General features: G+C 38.3%; 1 protein-coding gene across 1 annotated transcript in view; it reads right to left on the bottom strand.

Annotated features, from left to right (window-relative positions):
• Window positions 1–10,891, bottom strand: part of LOC113053439 (mannosyl-oligosaccharide 1,2-alpha-mannosidase IB-like) — a 40,982-nt gene extending 30,091 nt beyond the window's left edge. The window contains exons 1-3 of the mRNA XM_026218456.1: window positions 10,798–10,891; window positions 10,083–10,212; window positions 8,139–8,603 (exon numbers count right to left, since the gene is read on the bottom strand). Of these exons, the coding sequence (XP_026074241.1) occupies window positions 8,139–8,449 (311 nt within the window). The 5' untranslated portion in view covers window positions 8,450–8,603; window positions 10,083–10,212; window positions 10,798–10,891. The remainder of the gene's footprint in view (window positions 1–8,138; window positions 8,604–10,082; window positions 10,213–10,797) is intronic.
• Window positions 10,892–12,946: the final 2,055 nt, after the last annotated feature.

The raw sequence follows: 12,946 nt of genomic DNA, 5'->3' as shown, positions 1-12,946 counted from the left end.
AAAATACCTGCTAACCTATGCTGTCTTAACATCTATTTCAATGCATTACTTAATATTTAGCCACTATTTTGCATTATAGTGCTTCATTAGCTTAAAAGATATATGCGCCGGACACTAGTGTCATTGTATCGGAGGATAAGAGCTGTAATTACAGTAAAGCATTACTAAGTGCTGATGTGTGCATTTTTGATGTGCGGGGACGTGCGTGAACTGGAAAAGTGTGGCACTAATGGCTCCTTGCGAGGGACATGAGAGCAAAGGGCCTCGCTAATGAAAGTAAACACCAATAACACTCTGCATTGCATTAGAGACATCTAATGTCTATGGTAATGCTCCACTATAATGGATTTACCTACAAATCTCAGCCTGCAACCACTCGCCCCCTCTCACATAATTCTTCTGGATTTTATATTTTTTTGGCTGCATCATCTCTCCCTCTTTGAAAGGCTTCTCAAAGCTACGTTAAGAGTCTAGGTGATTTGATGGAAGGCTTATGATGTCAAACATGCAATTAGGAGCATGTCAACATTTGTCTGAATCAATAACCCCAACTGAGACGAAATCAGTCCAGGGCAAATCAAAGTGGGGCTGCATTAACATGTTTAGCTCAATCCATTGTGCACGGTCCTACTTTCCATGACAAATTCCATCATTTCCAGGCATTTATGTGAAACCACCTACAACGGTTCTCAACAAGCACAAGGGGGAATATTCTTAGTTTGGAACGTAAAGTTGTTATTATATGAGCTCCTTATAAAAGTGCTCCATGTATAAACATTTTGGTCCTGTTTGATAAATATAGTAAGCACATTTTACAATAATAGCTATTTGCTCTGAAATGACTTAAATGAAAAGGACCATAATTTCAACCATCGCAGTCAAGTAAATACTAAAATACAGAAAAATTATAGTTTTACGTACCCACCAATCGAGCTTCAAACCTCAGCTGCTTCACTAGTGAGGGTACTGAAGGTAACATTCATTCACATACAGCACACAGTGAAACTGACACTAATATGACAGTGGGCGAATGGAAAAAGCACAGTATAGTTTGAAATCACGAGTTTAAAGTTTGCCGATCGTGCATCTCCAGTCAAGCTGAACTCTCCTTCTGTCTGCATTAGATTTTCATGGACCGAATGTCAGTACACGCTATCGCAAGATCTCACAGCTTGATTCGATTAAGTCTGCAGGGTTTGTGAAATTAAATATTAGACATTCAAAGATTTGTTTAAATTATATAAATGCGTATTTGCTGAATGCTGTCAGTAAACGAAAGTATTATAATGTTTGCTTTTCTTATACTATTAATATAAAAACAATAATTAAAATACTTTTATATACCTTTTAATTCCTTTGTTTAAGAGTTCTATGATTAATAGACAGACTTCTATCCGCATTAGACAGAACTGTTAAATGGCGACAGCAAACAATGAAGAGGGAGAATATATGAGCTCTGTGTGCGCTCAGGTGCTGCAGTTATCAGCACAGTCAAAATAAAAGGCCTTTGAACACATTGGCCAAATAGAAAAACTAATCAGCTCATGCCGATATTTGAAAAATGACATATCCAATATATTGGCCTTGGCAAGATATCGGTCAACCACTAATCAGGATAAATTTTCTGAATTGCTCACATATTGAAATGGATACGAGTTAAATAAATATGTATCATCAAGGAGAGCTTGAAGTATTCAGCACGGTTATAAAAGGAACAAGAGGAACACATTGCTTAACTCGCCCACTGATGAACCAGCTGACTGTATGTGCTTTCCTTTAGTATTTAGTTTAGTACAGATCCACAGTGCCAGCAAATGTTTATGTGAAGGTACTTGCATGGAATCCCTTAGAGAATCCTCTAGAGATCGTCTCCAACAAAATATCACCTACACCTGCGGAGCCACGTGGCTACTGGCCCATTTCACAGAAATGAGAAAATAAGGTCAGCAACTCATATTTCCAATATCTAGTTCAGGAAGGGCTTTCTTCCACCATACCTCGCTTCCACGGCTTGTCTTGCCTTTCAAGAGTTCAAAAACACAACACTGTGTGGCGGTTTCTTAATGTATCAGTCTCAGCCTGAAGCTGCTCTGGGGAATAACAGTCTCCTGGTATCAAATGATGCATAGAGGTCCGACTACAAACTTTAAGTGGACAGCAATTGAGCGAAGCGGAGCTTCTCTTTATTCCTTCCTACATTTTTCATGTCTCTTTTTAAAAACAAATCTTCTTTCAGACTTCCATGTCTTCCGTTCCGGTCCTGTTTGATGTAAAGCTTCCTCATGAGGAAAGACAGCTGTGCACCGTGGACTCTCAGTCATTTTTAATCACTTTAAATGGAAAACCAAACCGGAAGCAAATGGGTGCATCTTAATTAGCTCCCTAGTTCAGTAGTCCGAGCATAACTGAATGCCAATCGAAATAAACACAGTGAGGTCATGTGACAATGTAACATTCTAGTGTTTGAAATATTCATCTTGGCGTAATGTAGGCAGTATAACACAGATTTTGCCCTGCCAGCATTTTCAGTAGCCCATCACAAAAAAAAGACACAATTGACTTTTAGCAATATATTGAGCTAGAATATATAGCTCATCACCCAAAGTATAGATTTGCACCGATTTATTGTGTAGGTTACATTTTGTTCCTTTGTGCAGTAGCTCTTTGTGAAGTTTTTCTTTTTTTTTTAAGTACCAGCACATCTAGAGAACTGAAACTGAAAAATAAACCGTCAGGTTTTGGAGAAAGGGTCTGGTTTAGCTCAAGCCGAGCCCTGTCTTGCTTTCAGATGTTAGGTTGGACTCAATTAGTGCGAGTGACACACTTCGAGTACATGAGTCACGTCTACTAATCTTCCACAATGGCACAGGTCAACCGCATGGGGAAGTTCACACACTGATCAAGAGAGGATTCCTTGAGAGACCAAATTAAATGACAGACTCAAAACCGGAACACTTTCTGGAGGACATATGTACCAACCAGTAGTTTAGTTTCAGTTTCCCTGAGGAGGAGGTTTAGTAAACTTGTCTTTTGCAGATGTTCTTCATGTTTTCAATTTCATCTGAACCAAATCTGGCTCTGTTTCTTCTTGCACAAAGCTCTGTAAATATTACAGAGTTGTTTGGTTAACTCGCTCCATCCTTTGAGAAATCTAATCCCATATGGTTATGAGGATCTTTTTCACAATGCTTCTCATTTCTTTTGAACTTTGTTGGATACCATGGCTAAAGCTAATTTTCCATTGTGCATAAATCTGCCTTATGCCCCTTCATTATGGATTCTGACATTTTTGCCAGCTTTATGGGTAAAATAGCTGTTGGTGGTTCATGAACTGCCTGCTGGCATCCCATCTGATGTTAAAGAGCATGATGTTGATGGCAAAAAAAAGAAGAAGAAAATGGCCACTGCACCAACAGGCAATATATTTATAATAACTAAAAATCAGCATATTAGAATGACTTCTGAAGGATCATGTGAAACTGAAAACTGGAGCAGTGGCTGCTGAATATATTGAAAGCTTTGCCATAGCAGGAAAAATTACTTTTATACAATATATTCAAATAGAAAATAGTTTGTTTAAATTGCAATAATATTTCCCAGTGTTTTTTTATCAAATAAATGCAGCCTTGGTGAGCATGATAGACTTTCAATATTTTTTCAAAAGCATTAAAATATCTTATTTTATTACATAATCATATGTGCATAAACAAATTTTTTTTTCAATTGGGTTATTCATGCACTCAACCATAGGAAATGACTTTCTGCAAAACCCACGTCCAAATCACTGCATTCGCAATAACAAAAAAATAAATAAATCACAATTCCACCACAAGCAGTGAATGAAATCACAGATGTTAGTAATTGTACTTTTCTAAACAAATGTTTGAGTTGCCCCAATTTAAACAGCATCAAAGACAAAGAATAAATGCCAACTACCAAAGAATAACTTCCAGTCTGCTACCAATTACACTGGTGGACTGGTGAAAACCAACAATGAGCAGGCCCAGGTTAACAAGGGTAAATATAGGCTGTTCTAGCATGGCAGACTGTCAGGGATAACAGGACACTGGCTGACACAGATCACAGTGCCCCCGGGTGTAACAGACAGAGAGCTTGTGTTTGGCTTCAGTGCTCATGGCCAGGATGAACTCTTTGGGTCATGGGTGAAAGAAGTTGGGCCGCAGGTTCAAGAAGCATGAATAATTGTTCAGGTACAACTGTGAGCTTTTCAGATTTAGCAAGACTTACTTCGAGTTTAGCCCAATACAGATGGAGCATTACATAGAGTTTCTGGAATGATGATGTGTTTGCCAACTTCATGAGAGAAAGTAATGGCCGAACACAAACAGAACCCACTGTTAAATTCATGAAATCAAAGGGATCTATCTGAATATTTGTTTTAATATTCAAATCAAAAAGTTTGAGAACACAGCACTCCAATAATTGACTACAGTGTCAAACTGCTGTTGTATGTGCCTGTGTAAAGGTCAAGCTGAATTGAAGTTTCATGATAACAGTACAGGGAATATGAACATACCTGTATGCAAGCATTAATTTATTACCATCACGCTTGCCTGATGTCATCCAAGGATTTGCTAAGCATGATAAATAAATTCAACTAACTTTATATTGCCAGGTCCATCTACAATTCAGGCCAGGGAACACACAAAGCTAAATATACACTGTCATGATGAGATATGCCACACACATATGTACACAGCATCACATTAATCAGCACAGCTATCACGTGATCATCCTAAAGACTGAAAAACTGTGGCTGATCATGTAGTCCTGTGTATCTAGCTACTTGGATTACTGTCTGAGGACTAAAGCCTGGAATACACTACACAATTTTTGCCCAGATTTTCCGCCGATGTACAGTGTGGAGAAGTTGACGGTAGACTGAAAGTCAGAGCTAATCTGCAGATTTGAGTTGACAAAATTCTATAGAAAATGGCATAGTTCATTATGGTAGTAACAGACTCAGATTTTTGCCATAATATGAATAATATGAATCCATAATATGATTACATCCAGTTGAGGGGGATACCGAACACATTTGATATTTTAGAATACATGTTTTCATTTTACATGAATCTAGCAAAAATTATTAATATTAATAAACTACAGTAAATAATTCATGTTGGATTCTTTATAGAATATGCAATCATGTAAAATGAATGTACGACAGACAGCTAGATTGAGATACAGTCAGAAATTAGGGCTGGGTGATATGGGGAAAAAAAATCTATTTTTGGCTGATTTGGCTGATATATCTAATATATATCTGTAATTTAGATTTTGTATTTGGATTTAAATGTCTGCATTTAATATCTATTTCACTTACATCCCAATGTTGCCCAACAAAACAATACATATTAAAGGCTATGAAAACAAAAAGTTAATGTAACCATGTTATTTATATTTTAATATAATATTTATATTATATTTATATATTATGTGCAAAAAAGGTTAAAAATAGAAAGGTTTCATTCTAATATTGTAACATTACAATCTAAAAACAAAAATAAGGATTTTAAAGCAGAAGTTAAATACAGTAAACTAAAAATGAAAAGAAAACAAAACAAAAGCACAGAGGTGTGTTAGGCTGTTTTGATCATTCCATTGCAGTCTCTTTACAGTCAGTGCTATCATAAAAATAGACTTACTTGTGTGATTATAATTATAGCACTCATTTAACTGAGCTCTGTCTGTTTGGAGCGCATGCGCGAGACTGAGCTCGTTCACTTAAGTTTATTATTTATTATTATTTGTGACAAAATAACTTTATAATTGTATTAGTCTTACACACATTTAATCTGAGTCCTGCATTAATTTGAGTGCTGACAGCTATTATGGGAGTGGCTTGACGGAGCGCAGGAGAGGCAGATAACTTGATCTTGACCCTTAAAGGTGCTGTAGGGAACTTTTGTAAAAAAAAATTTTTTTACATATTTATTAAACCTGTCATTATGTCCTGACAGTAGAATATGAGACAGATAATCTGTGAAAAAAAAAAAATCAAGCTCCTCTGGCTCCTCCCAGTGGTCCTATTGCCATTTGCAGAAAGCCATGCGCTCCCAGTAAAAAACAACCAATCAGAGCTGCGGTCCGTAACTTTGTTTGTGTTCAAAATGTAGAAAAATGAAAATAATAAGCGAGTACACCATGAATCCATTTTCCAAACCGTGTTTTTAGCTTGTCCTGAATCACTAGGGTACACCTATAATAAGTGTTTATATTCTGACTATTTTAGATTGCTTCGGGGGTACCGCGGCGGAGTAACCCAGTGCCTTTGTGACTCTTCATAGACATAAACAGAGAGAAGTAGCTCCGGCTACAATGTTCTTCCGCAAGACGCAAAAGTTCCCTACCGCAGCTTTAAGTAACTTAATAATTATATATAAAAAAAAATAAATAAATACACATTATGTTGCCGTCTTGCCGCCAGCCAATCGCTGCACTGCTGATCCTGGTTTTGAGTATCGATACATCTGCCCTTTACAGGGAACACAGGAACGTGCAGTAATCTTAGACAACTTAATCCAGATATTTTAATCAAAAACCCAAGAACTGTAGGAACGGTAAAACGGAAAATGTTAGTGGTTGTGAAATCTTCAAATCACAGTATACTTTGAAAACAGTTATCGGCCCGTGCCTACTCATAAAAAAAGTATAAAGATCTGTTTTCTCTCTATTTTCTTAGAAAACTGTGAAGGGAGTGTCTGTTTGTGTGTAGGAGTACTGAGGTTCTTTTCCAAAGTGATCTTGGAGCACTTTTGGAGTGGTTTTATGCCTAATAAAAAAAATTGATATTCCTAAAGATTTCAGGCTCAGAGTCACTGTTCGCTGTCATGGATTGGGCATGAAAAAGCTTTCAGAGGTCACAGGGCAATTAAGAACATCTCAGACAATCTGTGAAGAGCCCATTCACACAGCTCACACCTACACGTGTGCTTGCTCTGAATAGAACATTTCTTCAATAGAACATTCCATGAAATTGCCATGAAACACTTTATGGTATGCGACTTTCCAATTACATGGTAAGATTAATAGTATTGACAGAAAAACAACATTTCACAATCTTTAAATGACTTCACCACCTCTGATGTAACATTGGACACACAGGCTATTGGATGATGTTTACCAAAAAGCAATGATTTTAAGCATTTATTGTGCAACCCACATTCAGTTCTCACTCCAATGTGGTTTGTAAAACTCACTTTATATGGTCCAAGTATTTCCTGATGGATTCAAATCAAGACCTACAATTTTTTTTCTTTGAATAACCTCTTCCACTAGAAAACGTAAAAGTATTGAAGCAAAATTGTTTACCAGTAACAAGTCAATTTGACTTTAATTTGGCTGGTAAGTTAATCTTAACATATCAATTATACTGTGTACCATAATGTTAAATTGTTTGTAAAACCATGATGAACATTTAAACTATATGGGAAAGCAGTTCAGTTTGTTTTCTGAATAAATCATCACAGTAAAGACAATATACCATCTATTCCAGGGGTTCTCAGCTGTGGCCCTTAAGGTCCACCTCCCTGCAGAGTTTATGCTGCGCTCCATTTGCCTCGGATGTCGGAGCTGGGAATGATGTCACAACCAAGTTGACAATGTTCCAGTTCACAAGTTGGAAAACCAAGATGGACGTGCCCATTAATAACAATACCAGTCGATAAAAACACAAGAAAAGATGGTATTTTGTACAGAAAGCACCAGAGTATCATGTCCACAGATAGAGGTTGGACAGTACTGTAACTGAACTGCAGTATATTAGTACCGTTTCACTTCTGTTAATGCTCCGAGAAGCCATACTGGATTCTAAAGTCAGAATTGTTGCAAAAAAACCCAACTTGAGGGGGCATTTCAGTTAAAAGTTCCCACTGGGAACATGAAATTTCCAACTTTCCGAGTTCAAATGGAATGCACCATTAGCTCCGACCTTGACTAACTTTTTAATAATCCTAAAGACCATGTTCAGATGTGTTTGGTTAGAATTGTACAGTTAGCTAAACACTGCAGGACAGTGGACCCCGAGGCCCGTGGTTGAGAAGCCCTGACCTATACACACAAACATGAAAACACAGGAAGTTTTTGATGAGATGAAGCCATCTCTGAGCTCTCACCTGTGCCGATGCTCGTCATGACCTCCTATGCCATGTATGACCTGTCTGCTGCTGTGCCTCGACTCCTTCTCTGATTCGATGTGCGGTATCAACACGTCCTCCAAACCAAAGTCAAAGCGCTTGTGTTTGGAATTGTCCGGGAGGAAAAAAAACGCTCCGAAGCACAAGGTGATGAAGGCACTGAGGATGAGGAGGAGGATGAACTTCTCTGAGAGCCTTAAGGTGGCTCTGTGATGGGGGAATGAGGAGGCACCTGGCGAGAGGGTAGGTATCCTACGTCCCGATAGCGGCAATAGAGCCGGCGTGGTCATATTTTAATAAAGAACTGAAATATGGTGGGATAAGGGTCAAGGTCGTTTTTTGCGTAAGCCGCACTATTATCTCATTGTGGAGCTTTACTGCCGAATGTCTGCTTATCTCTTAGAAATGGAGTTGTCCCGTAGATCACAGCTGATTCCACTTGCTCTGAAAACAAAGAAAGACATTTTCAGAGGTTCCTCTCACTAGCAAGCCAAAAAAAGAAAACGCAGAGCTGGATACCAGCGATTACAGTAGCAGTTTTTGAAATTGTATACTGTCTAGTATGTGCTACAGTTGCTTTGAATGAAGGTTAATTTACAAACGTTAAAAAAAGCATGTTCTATATAGCACGAACGAATAAGGGTAGTATTAATGAAATACAAACACATTACATTCTCTACATTACAGTCACATGACCTACCAGCGACCGTTGTGTCACTTCACTGCCATTCACAACTCCTCTCCTGTGGCCTTATGGGATCATAGTGTTTATAAAATACACATTTTGAATCGCACCAGAAGTAGCTGTTCATATGGGTACTTTTCTTCTACCGTTAAATAAATAGTATGATTTCGGCAATACTCCTCTGTTCACATACTGCTTCTCACCTCTTATATAGCAGGGAACCCAGACAGAGCAAGTACGTCTACAAGATGTCTCCAGTGTACAAACATCTGACAGACGTCTCTTAGATGTCAGCTTTACATACATTCTAAATCATTCTAAATCTTAAAGACATCCTCTAAATGTCTATTGCAGATGTGCAAACACTCCAAAAAATACGTCTTGCTGACGTCAAACCGTGTTATATGTGTGTTAACAGGGAAATAGGCATATTCAGACACAGGGAGAGGCTTTGAGCCAGGAGGGGAAATCTGTGCCTCTCCGTTCCACTAAATATACCGACCCAGTCATCTGTGTTTTGCTTGATGACAGTTTGGTACTATTGTTTCATTGCTGGAAAATAAACACACTAATTGGTCAAACTTTGTATGAAACGGTTACTTTATACTTTAGTATAAAAACAACACTGCTAATGGTTCTGTTTGACAGAATATTATCAATGCGGTGATTCCTGCAGTATGGTGTAGCACTCCAGCTTGAGTGAAAAATTAGAGACTGAAAGAGGAATCTTAGCCTTATTCCATACCACACCACCACCCATTATATATATATATATATATATATATATATATATATATAAATTGATAGCCTGAATGCACTGTAAGTCGCTTTGGATAAAGGCGTCCGCTAAATGCATTGTTTTGTTTTGTTTTGTTTTATAGATTGATTGATTTAGCCTTACAAATGGTCTACACTTGAAGAACATTATAACGAGGACGTATGGTCCAAAAACCATTTTAAATGTTGTTTATTTGATGGTCTTAGATTTGGACTCGCGCTGGTAAAACACAGATAACGTTAGACTAGAGTGAAAGAAAATGCTGCTAAAACATGCATCGTCGCAGAGTGTCTAAGAGAGACTTTTAGCTTCGAGTATGACAATGTGACACCTGTACAAGTGTTTGCTCTTGATTAAAGAGCCTCGTCAAGCGCTTCATGCTCAAAACGCCGGTCTTATCTTTAACACCACGCAGTCTTTTTCACCATTATATATTGATGAAACAAATGTGTGCACATACCGTGAGGGTCTTGTCATCATTCTGATACATGATCCTCGCTTGGATCCGAAAGCTTCTCTGGGTCAGAACGGGTTGGGTCGAGTCGTTATCTTCACGTCCACCCTAACCTCCCGTTAGGCGAACTGTTTATCTTAAATTAGCAATACAATGATCTGTTATCGACAGGGGAAAGCAGTTTGATAAGAAAACAATATATGTAGACGTAAAGAAATATGGCCAAGCGGATGGTAAACACAATGTTACAGCACGAGGTGTGCTTTCGTTATCAGTGTTAACGATAAAAGTTCCCGTCTCATTAGTGCTCTTTGAACGGTAAATAATATCACGAAGATCGCCCGGAGGTTCAGCCCAGGCCTGATCCGCTTGATGCCGTGGCAGCGACTCTGAACCGGAGAGCCGATACAATAATGAAAGTAAACCACGGGGTGTTTTCCAGCCGCTAGATGATCCTCTCTACATACTGTCTTATTTTAATAAAGGATCAAGCAGGCCCGCGCTGGACGTGTGCTGCGCCTTTTTCCTCCAGTAACGTAAAGGCATTCAGCTGGCAGCCGTGTAGCGGACTGATCCCGTCCTGCCGCTGCTGCATCACCTTGTCAGTGCCTCGGGATAAATCGGCGCCATAGACCATAAATCCACAATTAGTGCCTGAAAGTTGCCAAGTTCACGTTCATGTCTGTGAATCGTTTGCGACTACCACCGCCGCCTCCCTTACGTCTTGGGTCCTCCTTTATTTCTGCAGCCGTGTGCGCCGCCAGGCTCCAATATCCAGGATGTTGTTACTGCACCAGCTACTCCTCCTCTCAGTCCTCCAGCGTCCAGTCAGCAGCCGTTTGGTAAAACCAGGGAGCGTCGCGCAAGTACCAGTATTAACAGACAACGCAAAATGAATGGCAATCAGTAGAGAAATAAAAAAAAAAACTTTAGTAGTTCCTACTATTATTGTACCTTCTCCCCTTTTTGTTTTTTGTTTTTCTGTTTGTGATTTCTTTCCTCAATCTGTGCTCTTTTGATGTTTTTGAAATTTTGATTAGCCATTAATTGTTTATATATCTGAACGTTACTAGTTAACTAAAACTGTATCAAAAATGAGAAAATATGACAAAACATAATAACAATAAGAAAATAAAAATGACAAAAACACACAAATACAATTACTTTGAGTAAAATCTAAATGAAAACTGACAATAAAAAATGTAATTTTATTTAAAATAAAAACTATTGTAGTAGGCCTATATCAATGATACTAAAATAACATTGCTTCAAAATAAGGTTTTTTAATTTAATTTACATACAATTAAATTTAAGTAAATTTTTGGTGAAGCAAACTTAGGGATGATTTACGTAATCAAATGTTAAACCTAAGATGGGATCATCGTAGGAATCATTTACATATAATCAAATATACTTTAAAATTTAGAGGACGCAGTCCTGGGGTTAAATTTATAAAATAGTTTACACACTTACACATCATGGATCTATCAAAGGACATGTCGACATTGTGCTGAGCAGCCAAAAAAATAAATAAATAAATGAGGCCATCTAGATCAACCTGTGCATTAGTCCTTGAGCTGCCAAAAGTCTAGTTGTTTTCTCTTGATTTAGGGATGATTTACCAGAAATACCTACAGCGAGTGTCGTGGTGTTGAAGGTTGTGGAAAAAAAATAATCTATGTGTGAGTCATACGGCAGTGGCCAAGGGAATGAATTTGCTTTCATTCAGTTTCAGAGGCACACATTTGACACCCTGACAGAAGTCACTCGCTCTGCTGAGTCTCTCAGTTTTCTGTGAGAATATGGCACAAATCCCCAGCCAAAAGAAGAATCGCCTTAAACCTCAGACCATACACAAGAAAAAAGACTGGATTAAGAGAAAATAATTCACCATAAACCTCTGTGAAGGCGAAACGAGGACAAAGATACAGGAAAAAGTAAAGGGAACGGGTGACTGAAACATTTATCTGTTAATTTAAGAGCAGTAGAGGTGAGAGCATCCTCCAGCGGGCCTGTATAATGAGTCAGGATGTGCTCTGAGCCTTTTAACTCAGCAACGGTGAAAGATGACAGTTTAAACTCAGCAAGCAAATACATGGGATACAGTTTCAACCTTGAGAAGTCCAGGGAAGGGCGAGCTGATTGGCTCCACAAGACAAAAGTCTGTCAATTGCATATCCTGTCACCAATAAATGTAGATAAGGGTGACTGTATCTGACATTCCAGTTAATGGGGCGACACAGCACTCCAAAGAAAAGAGGGAGTGTGGGGGGCAAATTCGGTCTCAGTAACAGAATGGAGAAATTTAGGTTAAACTAATTAAACAATTCTTACATTAATCAATCCCATCTGAGCATTATTAAACCAAGTAGCCTAATACAATTAGTTTAAGCCAGAATATATATATATATATCAGTTAACAGGAATGTGATCAGTAAAAAAAGAAAAAGAAAAGCAGGATATTTGACCATGCCCCCAGCACTTATTTATTTATTTATTTATTTTTATAAGATATATCTTAAATTGTAATTGTGACGATCACCAGCTGGAGTGGCCATGAACTCCACCAGAGGGCACTCCATGCCTGGCTCTTGCCACTCTCAATAACTATATTCCCCATAATCCTTTGCCAGACTCATCAGTGATTGCATTCACCTGTGTCTTGTTACCTTACACTCTCACCATATTTATAGCCTGGTTATAATCCATTCATTCATTGCTCAGTATTGTCTAACTTGTAGCGTTCCTGTGTTTCCAGTGTTCCTGGTTTCTTCTTGCCTTTCCTTGCCTTGTTTTGACCCTGGGCAACTTGTTGTTGATGTTGCCTGCCCTGACCTTTCCTGTTTATTGGAGTAATGAGTCATATCTTT

This window comes from Carassius auratus, chromosome 34, assembly GCF_003368295.1.
Source record: "Carassius auratus strain Wakin chromosome 34, ASM336829v1, whole genome shotgun sequence".
NCBI lineage: Eukaryota > Metazoa > Chordata > Actinopteri > Cypriniformes > Cyprinidae > Carassius > Carassius auratus.
Note: the sequence above shows the minus strand (reverse complement) of the source record. Positions and strands in the feature narration are given on the sequence as shown.